Below are 17592 nucleotides of genomic sequence, written 5' to 3' on the forward strand. Positions count from 1 at the left end.
GTCGCTTGACACTACTTTTTGCCCGTCTCTGCAGCCTCCGTGGGGGCCAGGAGCTGAGTCAGCAGAGAGAGAGTGATTTATTTCTCCACATTTGGAAGTGGGATGGAAAGTAACAAGATCCTACTTTTATATTATCTTCCTCTTTTATAGTTTTTATGCCAGTTCCCCATCCTGTTTCCCTAACTTATTTTTTATAGCACTTATCACCCTCAAAGATGCTATGCATGATTTATTTATTTAGTTTATGCTCCTTTCACCCACTTTACCTTCTTTAAGGGGAGAGATCTGGTTTGTTTTATTTTTCAATGATGTAACCCCAGTGCCTAAAACAGAGGCTGGCATATAATAGATGCTCATTGGAGGTCTATTGTAGGTATTGAATGAATCTGTATTGGTTCTCAGGGTGTATTTAAAAGCAAGGTGCTTGAGTGATGATATTTCCAAAAACTGGCAGTTTTACCACAGTGCAGCCTTATCTCTGATTTCTCTCTGTGAAGGGAACAGTGAAACAGCCCCCATAGCAAAGTCTAAATAGATGATGAATAAACACATGGCTTGCATGTATATTTGATGATGGTTTTATTTTCAAAACTGTAATTAAATGAGATAAAAATATATGGTTGGAGTTGCCGAAGCAACTTAAATTCAACATAAATAACAGCTGCTCTTCATCTGGGAATTTCATCCATACACAGCATTTTTTATGCCCTTAAAAAATTTTAACCAGTATACAGCTAATTCAGCATCCAGTGTCCCAAGAAATGTTTTATACTCAGAGAAGGGGAAGGAAAAGAGAAAAGAAATAGCCCTCTATGAGCCAGTGGTTAAACAAACCTGTTACTTCCAAAAGCTTTGATTTCCCCCAAATAGCTGTATGGCAGAACATGTCCAATTTCTTGGGAGCAATGAATTGAAGCATGACTGGCATTTTTCGTTATGAGTCACCAATCCCTATTTTATTAGTTCAGAAATCCAAAACTGAGTACATAGTGAGGAGTCTTCTACTTGCTTTTAAAGCAAAACTTCTGCAGAGCATTGGTGTCAGGAAATACTAGTAAAGTTTGCCTCTCCCTTTAAAGTTAACCATCAGAGGAATTTCCTCCCAAGCTGCTTGGGGAAAATGCCTACTTTTTTGGATAGAATTAAGAGCCAGTTTAACTATACGAACATCTACCTAGTTTTATTTATGATCAAGGAGTGAGAAATTGCCCCTCTTCCTTCAGAGATTGTATCCACTGCCATTAAGTGTTAGACAAATTCAGTAGCCATCTCATTGCTCAGGCTTGTACCCATGAAAGCTTAACAAAAGAAAAGAAATGGACTGAAAAATTCAGAGATGAAGCAATTTCCCTTCACTTTAAAGCAAGGTTTTTCATGACCAATCGTTTGGCTGGTAGATTTGTGATCTCTGGGTTTTTATCATGATCTGTGGCCCATATATCTCCATCCAGTAATACATCCCCAAAGTTTTTCCGGTAGATTAGCTAGCTTTACGATGTCCTCTTGATGCAGTGCCTTTTCAGCATTTCTGCAGAGAATATTTATTCTAATGTTACTTGAATATATCTGACTTGCTCACTAGGGTTGCCCGTTTCTTAGGAAGACTTGGACAATACATTACAACTTTCTAATTTTAATTTTCAGAGGGGAGAAAAAAAGCCTATGAAGTAAAAGTTCAAAATGAAGATTCACATTTCTTTCCATCAAAACTGTAATGATCGTAAGTCTATCAAGTTGTAGAACTCTCACACTAGGTGAAGAACAGATAATTATAGGATATGTCCCTGACTAGCTGATAACAGCCCTGATTACAAAGAGCAACAAGCCTGTGCAATTTGCATGATGTCCTTTCATGTTTTCCTCATCTCAAGTGTTCCCTGGGGCAGGTGTCAGCGGGTGAGAGAGTGTTCCTTTTGCCAAGCAATGCATTTGTCTCATATGCTGCTTGCATTCCAGTCTCAGTGTGCCTCTAAGCTTTCATTTTAAATTTCATTTTAAGGCATCGTAGGTGGCTCGGTGCAGTTGATTAAAGACCTTTTCTTAAAGTTATCTTTTAGAGCATCCCTGGTCATTGAGCACACAAAGGTCCATCATAGCCAAGATGCTGGAAGACAGTGCGTCATATGGACAAATATTACAAGAAAGTTCACCCTGCTCCAGCAAGTCTCCTGACCACCACCTCAGTGTGTGAAGCAGGAAAGGGAATAGTGCTCAGCATATAGTAACTAAGCACATCATATGTATTAGACATGTTTTGGGCACTGTGCTATATATAGCCTGATAAAGACTGAAAAGTTTCCTGCCTCTGTTGAGGCTTCATTTTGGGGTGGGGCGGGGGAGAAGGAACAATAAACCAAATATCATACAAATGAACAAAGTAATCGCAGATGTTGGTGATGATCGCTATGAAAGACATAATAAAGAGGTGATGTGATAGAGGTTAACCGGAGCTGCATGGTGGGCTACTTCAGATTAAAAACTCAGCGAAGGCTACTCTGAGGAGGTGACATTTGAATTGAATCGTGAAGAATGAGCATGATAAGCTAAAAGATGGGTAAAGAGCATTCCAAGTAAAGAGAACAGCAAGTTCAAAGGTACTGAAACAGGATTAGCCTTAAGGTGTTTGAAGAACAGAAAGCAAAACATGGTTGTTACAGTGTAAATAGGTAAGGGGGAACCTAACAAGCGATGAGACTGGGGACCTGGGCAAGGATCAGATCCCTAAGGGCTATTGTAGAGCTCAGCAAAGAGTCCGTATTTTGTTCTAAAATTTTCTAGGCCAAATGGTTTTCTGAAAGTTTTGTTTCTCTTTGTGTTGTGTAAGTATGAAACCAAAGATAGAGAATGCAGATGCCTAACCATTAACACTCCTGAGTCAGGATGATATGCAAAAGGAGATGTGCTCCTGTAGAGAAAAATGCTGCTAATTATAGCTTGTGTTTTAGGGCACCTGTCTCCAAAGGAGAACAACAGTATTTATGATGCCAGATTGTACTAATCACAGTAACCTCATGAGTCTGGTAGGTGCACACTTTTATGGAACACGCAGGGAAACTCAAACATCTGAAACTGGGTTGTTCTTTGGCTTCTTAAATAGCATGAAGGTCTAGGTAAAATAGAGTATGTCAAAGCAATGAGGAAAGAAAAAAATCTGAAATCAGAAATAAAAATAGCTATCAGGAAAGTCGTACACTTACAGGGAAAAGGGCAGCAAAGCAACCTTTATTTTCTTGTAAAGTCAAGAAAATAATAGCAGAGGGGTAAAAAAATATGAGTCTCAAATAGTCAACCAGAATATCAACATGTGTTGTTTCATTCCTGGTATTTAATTCAGTATAGAATAGAGGCTAAATACATGGACTTGTGGGTCAAAGAAGAGCTGGGGTCTAATCCACACTCTTCCTTATACTAGGACTGTGATCTTGGATATGGATTTTTTTTCTTTCTATAAAGTGGAATCAGTAATAATACTTACATCATAGAGTTGTTGTGAGGATTTAATGAATGAATGCATGGAAAGTGAGAAATTGTGTTCTTTACATAAGTTAGTTGAAACTGGCCTTACATTTCTCCCAAAGAGTTAATATTTACAAAAGTGATTAAATTTCCAGATCAGCCCACAGAAGCCTCCTTAACAGGTAACATTCATTATGCTATTTTCAGGTCTTGCCTAGGTTTCGTTACTGGAAAGAAAAAGTGATGTAGTAATGTGGTGCAGGAAGAGAAAGAGGAGAATACCTCTTGCTAAATGCAGAATTGCTGACCCCAGACAAATTTGTCTTTGGCAATCTGCACACACCTTTCTCATCCTATATATATTTTTTCTTTTTCCTTTTCAGCTCTTCTACAAAAAAATAAGGTAAAGAGTTTTGAGTGAGAAACTGGTATTGTTTATAGATAGTTTTGTTGATACATAACTCTTTCAGTAAGAAACACCTGTGAAGAAAATCAAATTTAAGAGTATTTTTAAGTCATTATTCCTTTCTTGAGCTTTCTCAGCCTTATGTTGCCTTCCTTATTACTCCATGGATTACATTTTCTTTGTTTCTTTTTTGGTTAATCAAAGCTCACATTCAAAGAATCCATACTGCTCTTATTTATTTAAGAGGAAACAATCTCTTTGAATTAATTAATTCTTCACTGTAAGTGACTTATAGCAAGGTAATGCATTTGCAGCCATATATGGGTTTAAAATGGTATTTCTATAATTCCAAAGTAATCCCTAAATTATAGACTTTCATCTGATATAACTAAAGAGGTTGAGGAAAAATTCAGACAGAGGGAAAACATTGTGAGGGTCAGAATCAGCACCTGGGAGAGCTCCCATGAGTTCTTCCTTTTTCACTTGAAACAAGTGCTCTAAGGATTTTCATAGGGATGTCGATAGCAGTAGCATTAGCCTACGAAAGAAGAAGGTCAAAAGCCATTTCTATAACTGAGTCATTTGTAAAGTGTGTGTACATTAATTTAGGAATACTGATAAGGTCCTTTGTTATCTATACAGAGATCTCCAGGAAAGAGATTGGCTTTTCTTTTCAAAGTCAAACCGCTACCTAGAATCAGATTTTGGTCCCTTACTTTAAACTGCCAACAAATTGGGATATTTAATGTCAGATCTTGAGCATATCCACAGGTTTTTGATTGTTTTGTTTTACTTAGTTGTTGGAGAGATAAAATGGCTGACACCAATACTTGGAGGAAAAGAGGAACTCAAAAAGTATTTGCTGAAGATTGGCTAAACAAATGGAAAAATTAATGCCATAGGAAAAGCAAGATACTGACAAACATATAATGTATATATATTTTTCTTTTTCCAGTTCCATTTATATCCATTCTATTTTCATCTGGCATGCAGTGTAAACTCCTCAAATTTTAAGTACAACGAGTAAATTTATATAATCAGTAAATAATATGTTTCATCTTTTATTTCTCTGTTAAAATAACAATATTTTGTATCCTTTATAAAGATACACAGACATCAGTTTTTACTGTTTTATGAAAATGATATTTCCCACCTTAACATTAAAAAGTAATACCTGCTCAGAATATACCATCATAGGAATTTCTTAAGGAAAATTATCTGAATTCAGTATATGTGAGTGTATCTTAATTTTAAGTCACATGAAGAGTACACTGCATGCACTGCAAAGGATAAGCTATCTGGCTTACTTTAGCGCCAGTCTAGACTTGAAAACACAGTTAAGACCAGCAAAAGAAGAGGTGTTTTAAGTCTTATCAGCTTATTTTGCCACAGTGAGATTGACCTGACTACTCTACTGTTACTTTATCTGGTGGAAGTTTGGAATCACTAGCTTTGCCCCGGTGAGTCACTTTCTGTAGACTTTCCTGTGGTGCTCAGAAATGATAATGATAGTGCTAGCATCTACAGACTACTGACTTTGGGCCAGTCATTGTGTTAAGTGCTTTATATTCATGATCTTAATCTCTAAAGAGCCCTATGAGATAGGAATTATTTTCCTGATATTAGAAATGAAGAAACTGAAGTTCAAGGAGAGTACTCACCCATATCATAGTGTACTCACCCACATCGTACAGCTAAAGAGTGAGAGTACCGAGTTTGTGCTCAGGTCCTTCTGACTCCAGAGCCAGTGTGCTAAACCATTAAGTAATTCTTCCTGTTGCTGTATACACTCTCACAGGAAAAACCCGTCAGCCATGCCAGTCTCCCTAATGGTTTCTTCCTTCTTGTGTGGAAAGAATGTCAAAAATGTGACTTTGCAACTCGTAAGGTTTTTGTAAAGTTAGACTTATTGTCATTCTGAGTCTCTAGAGTCCAAGAAGCCATGCAGATCCACACACGTACACACTCAAGGAGCAAATGGCAGAGTCAAGACATAATTTTAGATATGCTGCATGATAATTGGTTTTTAAGGTTATGCCCCCCAAATACCTCTTTTTAAAATAAATAGTGCAATCATCATTATGGAAATTATATTCATAACAAATGTATCACTTGACCATTTTTCCAAGCTGATATTGATTTTTTTTATTGATTGCTTCTTTCAAAATTGAAGGAAGCAGTAACAAAGGCAACTGTCACTGACAGTTTCTTGTTCTAAAGGTCACCCTGTGAGAATTAATAGAATCCAGGTCTACCCAAGTCAGGAAAAAAGGGAATAGGTATTTTTTTAACTTGTAGTAAATAATACATGCATTAAAAATATGTGCATTACTTGCATGGTTTAGTGTATCATTTTTCCTCTTTCCCCTTCTCCTGCCCCTCTGTGGATTCTTGACAAAGCATGATGTATGTTACTATCTCATTAACATTTCCTGGCCATTTTAAAGCTGAATTTCTTATGCTCTTCTTCTCTGGCTCCACCCTGTGGATGGCTTTAACTCTTCCTGTTCATAAGTGTGATGGGCAGTCCCTTAACGATGGCCAAAAAAGTTACTCTTTCTTATTTACTGTTATTACTTCTCAAAAAATATCTTGGACCCTCGATTTTGTTTTCTTTCGACCCATCCAGGTTTTTTTTATAGACTACCTCATCCTCAGTTCTAAACATTTAATAACTTACCAGACAGTAAATATCTGGAGATTTTCCCCCCTCACTCTCTGATTTACTCTGTGGCCTGAATTCCAAATGTTTTCATATATTAAGGCTTTTATTATTTATCTCATGTTGCAGCTTTAAGACCTTTGTACACTTTTACTCCTCAAGGAATTTAGCTGCTAAAGCACTTCCTCTAAGCTCTCAATGAGCTACACATTCCAAGTACTATAATAGTGTATTTTTTAAAACCTCATGTAAAATTAAAGTGCTAATGTTATATTCTACAGAAGAATAAAGGACAGTTGTTTTCACAGAAAAATATGATAGGAAAACACATCTGCCAGAAAACTGTGCATTTTTCAGCCCATGATTTCTGGACATATTTATATAAAATGCTGATGAATGAAGTCAACACCAAAATGTATGGTCACTCATTTTTTAAAAACGTCTACAAGTCACTTTTCAATGAACCATATACAAAGCTGCAAAAAACGTTTTGAGAAACCACAGTACATGGATATTAATTCCTTGTCATATGAGTACATCATTTATTCAAGTACCTTTAGTAACTATCATTTATCCAACTACCTTTAGTAACTAGCTGCATGGAGCTAAAGGGAATACTACCCAAGTGTCATTGTTCAGCTACCTCCCTAACAATGCAGCAATCCTGCTTTTTAGTACGGCGGTTTCTGATTGTTTTCTCCTTGTTCCACTCCATCCTTTGCACCTGATGTTTAAAATCCCCCAATCAAGTGATCACCCGCAAGGAAAAACAAAGGAATAGAAAATTTGGAATCAAATGTACCGACTCATCGAATTGTGCATTGAAATGTGGACTTTCTTACATATTCACTGAAGAGCATAAAATTCATTCAAACTTTTTTTTTTTTTGGTCCCTAGGATGTGAAGTAACTAGTTTGAATGCCCTTTTTCACTGGCTTCACTAAGTCAGTGGGGAAATGATAGATTCTGGTACTTGATAGTGGTGGGTTTGGAGAGAGGCAGATGAGTTTATATTCTTCTGGTCACTTTCTCAGTGTGTGAAGAAGGTTCTGAACTTCAGTTACATCACCTGAAAATTGGGAATTAAAACTATAATGGAATTAAATGAGATCTGTGTGAAAAGTTGTTAGCACATGGTATGAACTCAATACATTTTGCAAGTAGATCCAATTATTGCTATGAGTGCTACGGTCATGATGACATAACATTATCTATAATGTATTCTAACTTGGAATGCCTGTTGCTACTGATCATTACCTAGTACCAAGTCTTTGGAGATAAAATGACCCTAAATAAGATAATATATATGAGAATATTTCTGGGAAAGGCCTGGCCATGTCCAAGTTTCAAAAAAAATACCCATTCACACACACATAGTTCTTTAATTTGGAAAATTATCATGCTGCTAGCAATTAGGATCTGAATGGATAATTACATCTGAAAAGACCAATAATGGACATGCAGTCTTTTCTCAAACATGTGCATAAATATGGTGGCCTTTGACTAGCCTCTTCACCTCTCTCTAGAGTGCATTTGCTATTCAAAACCCTTTCTTAAATATAATAATAGGGGTATGATTTGCCCCTGGATTACATTATTCCGCAGTGAACAGAACAAACATATAATAAGCACCAAACTTGTAGCAGGAAAGGCTTTGTGCTTTTTAAATATTACCTCATTTAATCTTTTCCCATCATTCTTATTTCAAAATAAATTACATTTAATTACATCTCATGTTATTTATGAGAAAATTAAACCTTGCATAATACATGGCAGAGATGATTTTCAAACTCAGATCTGCCCAAATGCAATATTTCCATTCACTATGTAGGTAGGGTTTACCGTCCGGAATCTATTTCACTTAACTGCTAAGAATCTTATCGAAATATTTTCTCAAATACCAGATTAATGCAATTTTTCTAACTGTCCAAATCATGTGGAACTGCGTGGACTCATAAACTATAGGGAGATAAACAGGAATGCAGTCTTTAAAACTCAATAAGGACAAGTTAAACAATCATTGCATATATTTCTCATTTTCTTTCCCATTTCCTAATGCTCTTTCTCTAGTCAGAATCAAGGTGGATTTTGCCTGGATAAGACTTGATCTCTTTTACCCATCAGTTCTTAATTTTTCATGCAACTCTGGAGATTGGATGAGATGTCTGTGCCAAAATTTAGATGACTTATTTTAAGAACCTGTATGCAGAAGCAACAATTTAGAATGATTCAGTGTCATTTTTAGGGATAATGGTTTACAGTATTAATGCCATAATGAAGTTTTTAAAATCTCTAGTTTAATCATTTTCGAAGGCTTCTCAAACCATTTCCTTAAAGAGAAGAAAAAATCATGTCCTAACCTGACCTGGTACTCATGGAATAAAAGGAATTTTATTACATCAGAAATATAATAAAAGGGATTTTATTACATCAAAGCATCAAATTGTAGTCATGTTTTGTTTTGCACTAAGTACGTGTGTGTCCTCAAGGTGTCGCTCTGCACACCTCAACTTCAACAGTCTTTGGGTTCCCATGATTAGGTGTTACCTGTCAGTCCTGCCTACCAAACTCTTGAGTCCCTACCAGGCAGAAGCTTTCTTTTCATAATGTCTGTATCCTGAGCTGGCAGCCAAATTTGTATATGCTTAATTAGTAAAAGCAATAATATATTAGCTTCAAATTTGCCTAATTCTAGAAGAAGCTGGTAATGAAGACATGTATAGGTATAAATTATTTCTTTAACATCTTTATTGGAGTATAATTGCTTTACAATGGTGTGTTAGTTTCTGCTTTATAACAAAGTGAATCAGCTATACATATACGTATATCCCCATATCTCCTCCCTCTTGCCATCTCCCTCCCTCCCACCCTCCCTATCCCACCCCTCTAGGTGGTCACAAAGCACTGAGCTTATACACACTACCAAATGTAAAATAGATAGCTAGTGGGAAGCAGCCGCATAGCACAGGGAGATCAGCTCAGTGTATAAATTATTTTTAACCCTGTGAGCACTCCCTGAAACCAAGCCTTAGTGTGGAAACATTCCATTTTGTAACTGCAGCAATGCTATCCAGGTTTATTTCCTAGCTCCATTACTCCCTGATGTTGTACCCTTTAACAAGTGTTATAGCGCCTCTCTTTTCTAGTCAGTAAAATGAGGATATTAATGGTACTTAACTCATATAATTGTTGTTAGGATCGCTTGAAATAATCACCATAAAATACTTACCAGAATGGCCAAAATGGAGGAAATAGTCAATAAATGTTACTGAACTCTGATGTGCACAGCTACAGGGCTTGCAACCCTACAGAACATACTTGGCTTAGAATAATCCTCAAATCTGGTAACAGGTTATTACATCAAATGTTTCAGACAACAAAAAATGAAATGGCACTTAAAACAATCATTGCTGAGAGGATTTGCATTTGGAAGGATGAAGGAAAAATCTTTTTGAACAATAATGTGTCTGTCACTTTATTAGACATTTTTCTTATATTAACTCATTTTTATTGGCAACTGTGTCTTTACTGACTCCAACTGTGATCTTTGGGCTTGTAACATCTTATCTTTCTAACCAGATTTGACCTCCTTGAGAAAGGGGAACTTTCCTCCAAACAGAACCTTGGACAGTACCTTATAAGTATTTAAAAATACACAGGAACTTTATAAAACAATTGTGTATGTGTGTCTCTTTACACATTGTATGTAGCGTGTGTGTGTGTGTAGACAGAGATAGTCATATTCTAGGTACGTATAGAGTAACAAACATAATTGCATATAATGGAACGGTTTGTGAAGTAAACAGTTGACTATCAAAAAACACGAATTTACATCCTGATAATGATATTTAATTACAGATAGAAGTTGGGGAGGTCACTTACTCCTTCCAGACATGTGCTACCCAATAAAACTTTCTGCACTGATGTAAATGTTCTCTCTCTCTCTGCTGTCCAGTATGGAAACCAGTAGCTACGTGTGGCTCTTGAGCACTTAAGATGCAGCTAGTGTGACTAAGGAACTGAATTCATACATTTTATTTGATTTTAACTGTTTTTAACTTAAATAGGCACATGTGGCAAGTGGCTACCTTACAGTATAGATATAGAGTCATGGAGGATGGGACAATATCATGCAAGAAGAGGGTAAAGTTGAATTTCCCTGATCTGGGTGCTGTAAAGGCTATTTTTCAGCAGAAGACTATCCTCTTTTGAAGTAGTATTAGTCTTCCATGATGCCTTAGGACTTTAAATTTTAAACTCCTTTTCCTTTATTTCTCCCAACAGACCTTGAAAACTTTAAAACAAGAACGAGAAGCACCGTGTCTGTCCGCCAAGGTCAGGGGATGGTACTACTGTGCGGCCCACCGGCCCATTCTGGAGGTAACTCTGCACCGAAATGTGCACACGTCACTGGCTGCTATTTTTCTAGCTGATTGTTCACCCTCTTGGCATCAGCAAGGGGGAGAGTGTCATTTGTAGAGATTCCCAAAGTCCCTCTGTGTCGAGGAAGCATCGTCAGTGCCTCCCATAATTAGGATAGGAAAATATCAGATTGTACAAATGTTCCATCCCCCTGCTGTCTACCTGGCTCAAGGGGAAAGACACCTGAGTCAATCAAAATCAGAATCCTGTTGCTTGGTAAAGCCACGTAGGTAAAACCGCCAGCACTTCTTTCAACTTGATCGTATTAAAAGATGGCCTTGCTTCACTTCATCTCATTGTTGGTCTGGGAAGGGATCAGACCCAGAACCAAAGTCCCTTGACCACAGAATCCAAGATGACTTTGTAAGGACTCATAATGACTAGATCAGTTAGGAATGCATTTGATTGTAAGTCCCTGAAAACCCAGCTAACACTGGCTTCAGTGGACTTGGGTTTGTGTTGTTCTCACACACAAGACTTCCAAACGTATGTGGTATAAAGCTGGCACCACTTTTGGGGGACATCTTCCAGGACCCAAGCCCTTTCTTTGATCCTTCTCTGAAGTCCTAAACACGGGGCATGGCTAAGGCACCAATGTGCAGTGCAGAAAGGTAGAAATGGGAAGAGGGCAGGGCAAATGTCAGAAGTCTCTTCATTTCGAGTTGCTTTTGTATTATGGAAGGTTTGCTTTGCCCAAGGACTTTTATGTACATTTCATTGATCACTCCAGTGGCAAAAGAGACACAAAAATCAAGTATTTTCTACAGATACATGATGGCCCTAAAAAATCATAATTTTGATAATAAGGGAGAATGCGGAGAGACGATGTGTAGGCAGTTTGCAGTGTCTGCAGAAAGGACTAATGATGACTGTAAGGTGACTCTGACTGCACATACAGAGTTCAGTAGTCTGGAGGTTTAATAGTTAGTGAGATTTATTAGGATTTCACTACAGTTTGTGCTGACAAGATTGATAAACTCCATTTGTGGTCACTCTGGCTACAATTTAATTTGATACCTGCTCTCCTTGTTACTACCTTAATTTTTCATTTGGCTTTACACGTGATGGAAAAAGAAAATATTTTAAACTGGGAATTTGAAAACACCATTTTATTTTTGTCCTGTCTTCAGAAGTTTTAACTTTTCCTTCTCACCTAATGCCCCCTAATGCTAACGTTTTTAGCAGGAAATAACAATTAGTAAAACAGCTACATGGCTTGCATTTCAAGCACGGTGAATAGATAAACAGGTGGAAGAGGCAGGCACCCCTCCAAGTCTGGATGGAAGGTATGGAATTGTTAGGGTTTCTGGTGTTTGAGACTGGCAGAGAATCCAGATTAGATTTCAGGAGTTTGTCTTCTGAGAAATGGGTTTATTCCTTAGGACTTAATTTTCTCGCCAAGTTAGTATCAGAAGCATTCAATTTGGAGTCCAGGACGTGAATTCTGGTCCAGGCTCTATTTCAAATCATTATCTGATATTGGGCTACTAGGTTCACATTCTCTATCTCTACTTATCTCTAAAGGAAGAGATTAAAAGAAATCTCTGAGATCCCTTTTAGTTCTATCATTACATAATAATTGCTGAATAAAAACTAAACATATTTATAACCTATATGTGCATTATTGAAGTCCTGTCCTTTATATGAGGAGAGCAATTAACTGGACATCTATTTAGGTTAAAGAGATGTTCACTCACATTAACAGTTCTCTTCTTATTATGAAATTTGATCAAATAAGAAAGGAAGATTTTGCCGATTTCTTCTGCAGGCTACCTTCACAGCATTAATCTTTCATAACATGGCAGCAACTCTGAAAATTAATCTTACAGCATATTGAGAAAAAAATACCCCACTAGTCCCTGGTATAATGATATCTTTGGGAAAGGCAAAGCACAAGAAGCGCTGTTGTGCTGCTCTACAGTGAATGAACCTGAATACTTTCCCCTTCCCACTCAGAAATATATTAAACATTTCTGTAGACATCCCCTGAAATTTGCTTGTCTCCGCTGGCAGCAGTCAGCAGCTCTGAAATCCAGTTCCTTGAGTTGTGCTGACATTCCTGACAGCCTTGATGGTGAAAGACAAGGAAATAAATATTCTCATTATGGGCTCTGTTAGAAACTGTGAGCTCAGTAATACTGTAGGCAAGGCAGGCAAGGCAAGGAAATTTGCAAGAAAACAAGGTGGGTATTGAAGGTTATAAGAGAGCATCACAGACATCCATCAGTTTGGGGCAGTGGAGTCAATGATTATCTGATGAAATCTCCCCAGTTACTCAAAACCCTCCAATGCAAACTGTCCAGCAGTGATTCTCTCATTGCTTCTCCAGGCTGTGATCACCTTTAAGCTGGCAGCATCGCCAAGAGCCGCTGGATATACTGAGCGTTTTAAACCCAGCATATGGTATCCCAGTTTCTATTGTAACAGATCATGAAGAGGAAAGGAAATGAGTCAGCCTTTTATTGTATCAGTGGGATACTGGGTAATGGCATGAAATCCATTGTAAGGGATGCTGCATGTCCTATTTCAAAAGCTGTGCAGTGTCAGACCTTCTTAGGGTAACATAGAAATGAGCAGCAATTAATCTACTTTGAAAAGCATTTCCGTCAGCAGGTATTTCCAGTGCTCTACGAATCACCGTGCATAGCATCTTTGTCATTTCTTGGTTAATAGGTACAAATTCAGATGTGATGTCGTCGCATAGATTGTACTATTAAGTCTTTAACACAAACACCAAAAAATAGAAATCACTATGGATGATGGGGCTCTGGTTGTCTATGATGCTTCCTTAGATTAGAAACAGAGTATCTTGAGATCTAGAATTTTCACCATGCTTTCCATCAACTCCAGGGTCATTTGGCAGCAGGAATTCGTGATCTTCAACCACTCGTTAAATAGGAACAGAAGTGAGGTACTTTGAGATTCTTCCTCCTAGCTTACTTAAAACTGACAGCTTATTCACCGGTGAAATCCCCATGAACTGTTCACCAATGGATGTTTTTGTTTCCACCTTCCTTTTATATGTCACCCAGATCCTTGCTACTCAAAATGTGGTCCCTGGACCTGAAGTATCTACCTCACCTGGAAGATTGTTAAGAAGGCAGAGTGTTGGGCGCCACACAGGGCCTACTGTATCAGAATTCAAATTTTAACAAGATCTCCAAGTGATTCATGTGCACATTAAAGTTTGAAAAGCCCTGAGCTTCACCTGTGCTCCCCCCACACTCCGCACCTCTGGCTAGAGGTGTGCAGGAAGCAGAAGCATCACCAGGGCAGCATCTTAGAGCCACAGGTGCCCGGCCTTTGCCCACGGATATTCTGATTCCATAAACCCAGGGCAGGGTCCCCAAAACTGTTGTTCCAGTTGACTGGAACAGATTGAGGCAGCACCAGATTGAAGATCCACCCACTTTGATCACCTTCAACAAAACCAACCCAGGTTCACCCTGCTGAGGTGGAGTACTTTGATTTCCACATCAAACCCAAGCAGAAGTGTTAAACATTTTTTATGTCCAATTCGTACTTAAAAGAATTTAAAATAAAATATAATCACTTCAGGCTTTCCTATATTTTTGTCATTGTTGTTAAGAGAGGTGAACAACTAAGAAAAGACTGGCTTTTTCTCAGGTATTCCCATGAAGAGGTAGCATTTTACATTTGGACCGCTCTTACTACGTCGTTGTTAGAGAAAGTATGCCTTCCTAGAGTATAAAAAAAGAAAGGCACATGATTCTGATTCTGAGATTATTTTCGTTGTTATGAGTTATAGAGAAACTAGCTATAATTGTCGTCGTTGGATGCTTTTATGCTGAACACATCCCCGTTAAACTTAGATCCCATTCGCACGGCACCAAACTCAGGGACCTTATAACAGCATCTGTAGAGTTCCTTATGGTGTTTATAATCTTTAGTTTACCTTATATTATCTTTGGATCCTTACAATAATCCTATAAGAAATAAGGACATGTGTTTCGTAGATAAGAAAGTCAAAGCAAAGAGATAAAGTGAGGTCACACGTTAATCAATGGCAGGTCTAGGAGTTACCTTTGCGTAGAATGTGCCCCATTTTTTTTACAGTCAGGAGACAACCGTACAACTAGTTTTTTGTACTCTGTATGCATTAGTTCTTTGGGTGCCATCCCATATCAATTCAATCTGAATTTTTTTTGAGATTGGTTCCTTTGACATCATTCATAGTTTTAAAAGCACTCCCGGTGATTCGAATATGTAGCCAGGGTGGAAAACTTGTGTGTCTGCCCTACAAAATCAAGTCGGTCTTGTCCCAGCAAAAGCTTTCTATTTGCAAACATCTCCAGGGGCCCAGAAATTTGATTTGATCTAGACATATCATGAATATTATAGTCTTAAAAAAATCCATCACGCCCTCCCACAGCATGGTTATTTCAGCTGGATGTTTTGTCTTTGCTGTAGGACAGAGGTAAGAGCATGGAACTAGGACACCCACATTCTAATCCTAGTGCTGCTGTTAACTTCCTTGAGCCAATTATGTAACTTCTCTGAGCCCTATTCTTTTTCTATCTCCCCACACGTACTCAGCTTCCGGCATCAAGATGTCACCTTCAGAATCCGGCTCACCCAGTTTCTTAATTAGTCCAAACTATGCTGACAGGTCACTGGGCCACAACTAATCTTGCTATGCTAAAATGAGCATCCTTTATGCCCAGAATAATCTTCAAGACATCTACATTCTAGTCAAAAATGTATAATGAGTAAGGCAGGGAGTGCCTAATTCCCCTCTCCATGCCTTATTCCCATGCCTGCCCCAAACTGCCCCAAACTGCTTACCAATTTTATATAACTTTAGATTTTCAGGGGCATCCATATTAGCTCCAGATACCAACCCATTCCACTGCAGTCCAGACAGCTTAGCTCTTGGCCTTCATGTTTCACCCAAAGGTACATGCAGATTCCATTTTAATCCGGCTCCAAACCTCAAACCATAACACACTATCCTTTGGATTCTGAGTATTGCAACCTCCAGGTAGTCTAGTTACCAGGCCCCGCCTACCATATCAGACACCTTTGGATACTGACATCTTCCTGGCTAGGTTCTAATTTTCTCACTCTGTTGATTAGACAACTGACCACCTTCCTCAGGAAGCAGTCCCTCCACTTCCAACTTATTCCTCTACTTTCTCTCACCGAGATTTCAGGCTCTCCTTCTCCATATCTTGGTTCCCAGCATAACTCTCAAATCCTCATACAGCATTATGCCAGGCAAATGGAATTTATCTTTGTCCTTTAAATCTCTCCAGTGTGTTGTAAGGATTAGAGACATAATAAATGTGGCACCAGTTTGCAAAATTCAAACATCCAAACATTCCTGATTTTATTAATTAGGCCTGGTTTGATTTTTTCATTTGCCTAAGCTTGGAATTAAAATTAAATCAGAAAATCGCTTGTCTTTGAAGACATATTATGATTCTTGATTTACATTCATGTAACAAATTTTATGTAGGCAAATATTTTTCAGATATATCTTCCAAGAGATTCATCTGGAATATGCATCTATTATTAACATAAACTCATCATGCTCTGGCATTGTGGCTTTATTAAAATGCTGATTTAGCCATTCTTCTAACATTTGAAAATTGCTCTTAAAGACTCAGCATGACAGTTGAGATGAACTCTGCCAAACATCTTCTCAGAGGCCAAGCCCCATGTAATTCTTTATGTTTGCATGTTACATTAGTGTGCACAGTATGTGCCTGGGCTCCATTCATTTCCTTAGAAGAAGCAAGCATTAAGTGGGCCTCAGAGTAAGGGTGTTAAAATATTGCGGAGTTTTTTTTAATAGACTAGGGAACATAATCTTCAGCTTATTTTGTATGGCAATTTCTTTTTTAATTTATTTATTTTATTTATTTATGTTTGGCTGTGTTGGGTCTTCGTTGCTGCGCGCGGGCTTTTCTCTAGTTGTGGCGAGCGGGGGCTCCTCTTCGTTGCGGTGCACAGGCTTCGCACTGTGGTGGCTTCTCTTGTTGCAGAGCACGGGCTCTAGGTCCCCGGGCTTCAGGAGTTGGGCTCTGGAGCGCAGGCTCAGTAGTTGTGGTGCACGGGCTTAGTTGCTCCGCAGCATGTGGGATCTTCCCGGACCAGGGCTCGAACCCATGTCCCCTGCATCAGCAGGCGGATTCTTAACCACTGCGCCACCAGGGAAGCCCTGGCAATTTTAAAAAAGCAAAATTTGAAAATTTTAGATGGTTATAAGATTAACAGTCACTTAATTGTCATGAAAAGCTATAAGAAGAGTCCCTTTCTAAGTGTGGTACCAACCTCCTTTTCTGGTTATAGTGGGGACATGGTTGAGCGTGCACATCAGGACGAAGGGCCAGCATTGCACTTGAGTCATCTCGTTCTGTGTGTGTGTGTGGAGTGAGGGAAGGTGCCCAAAAATAGACTCAGTTTTTAAGACACTTAAATAACAAGTGATAAATTATGTTCTTAGGATCTTGAGTCCTTATTGTTTGGTCACCACTGAAATAGCTGCCCTTTGATGCCCATTTCATGTCACCTGAGAAGCGACTTACCTGAGAGATGCCCTATCTCCTGCAAATAAATTTTAGAACCACAGGTGTTCAATAAGTTAAGAGTGACCTTGTTGGAGATCAGTGATTGAGAAGAG

The 17592-nt window shown here is 38.3% G+C and overlaps 1 protein-coding gene across 8 annotated transcripts in view; it reads left to right on the forward strand.

Annotated features, from left to right (window-relative positions):
• CNTN4 (contactin 4) overlaps positions 1 to 17592 on the forward strand; it is a 928656-nt gene that overhangs the window by 683084 nt on the left and 227980 nt on the right. For all 8 annotated transcript variants that reach the window (XM_082412135.1, XM_082412132.1, XM_082412131.1 and 5 more), the window contains one exon: positions 10809 to 10904. In XM_082412135.1, the coding sequence (XP_082268261.1) occupies positions 10809 to 10904 (96 nt within the window). The remainder of the gene's footprint in view (positions 1 to 10808; positions 10905 to 17592) is intronic.

This window comes from Balaenoptera physalus (assembly GCF_965194825.1).
Source record: "Balaenoptera physalus genome assembly, chromosome: 11".
In the NCBI taxonomy this organism is placed as follows: Eukaryota; Metazoa; Chordata; class Mammalia; order Artiodactyla; family Balaenopteridae; genus Balaenoptera; species Balaenoptera physalus.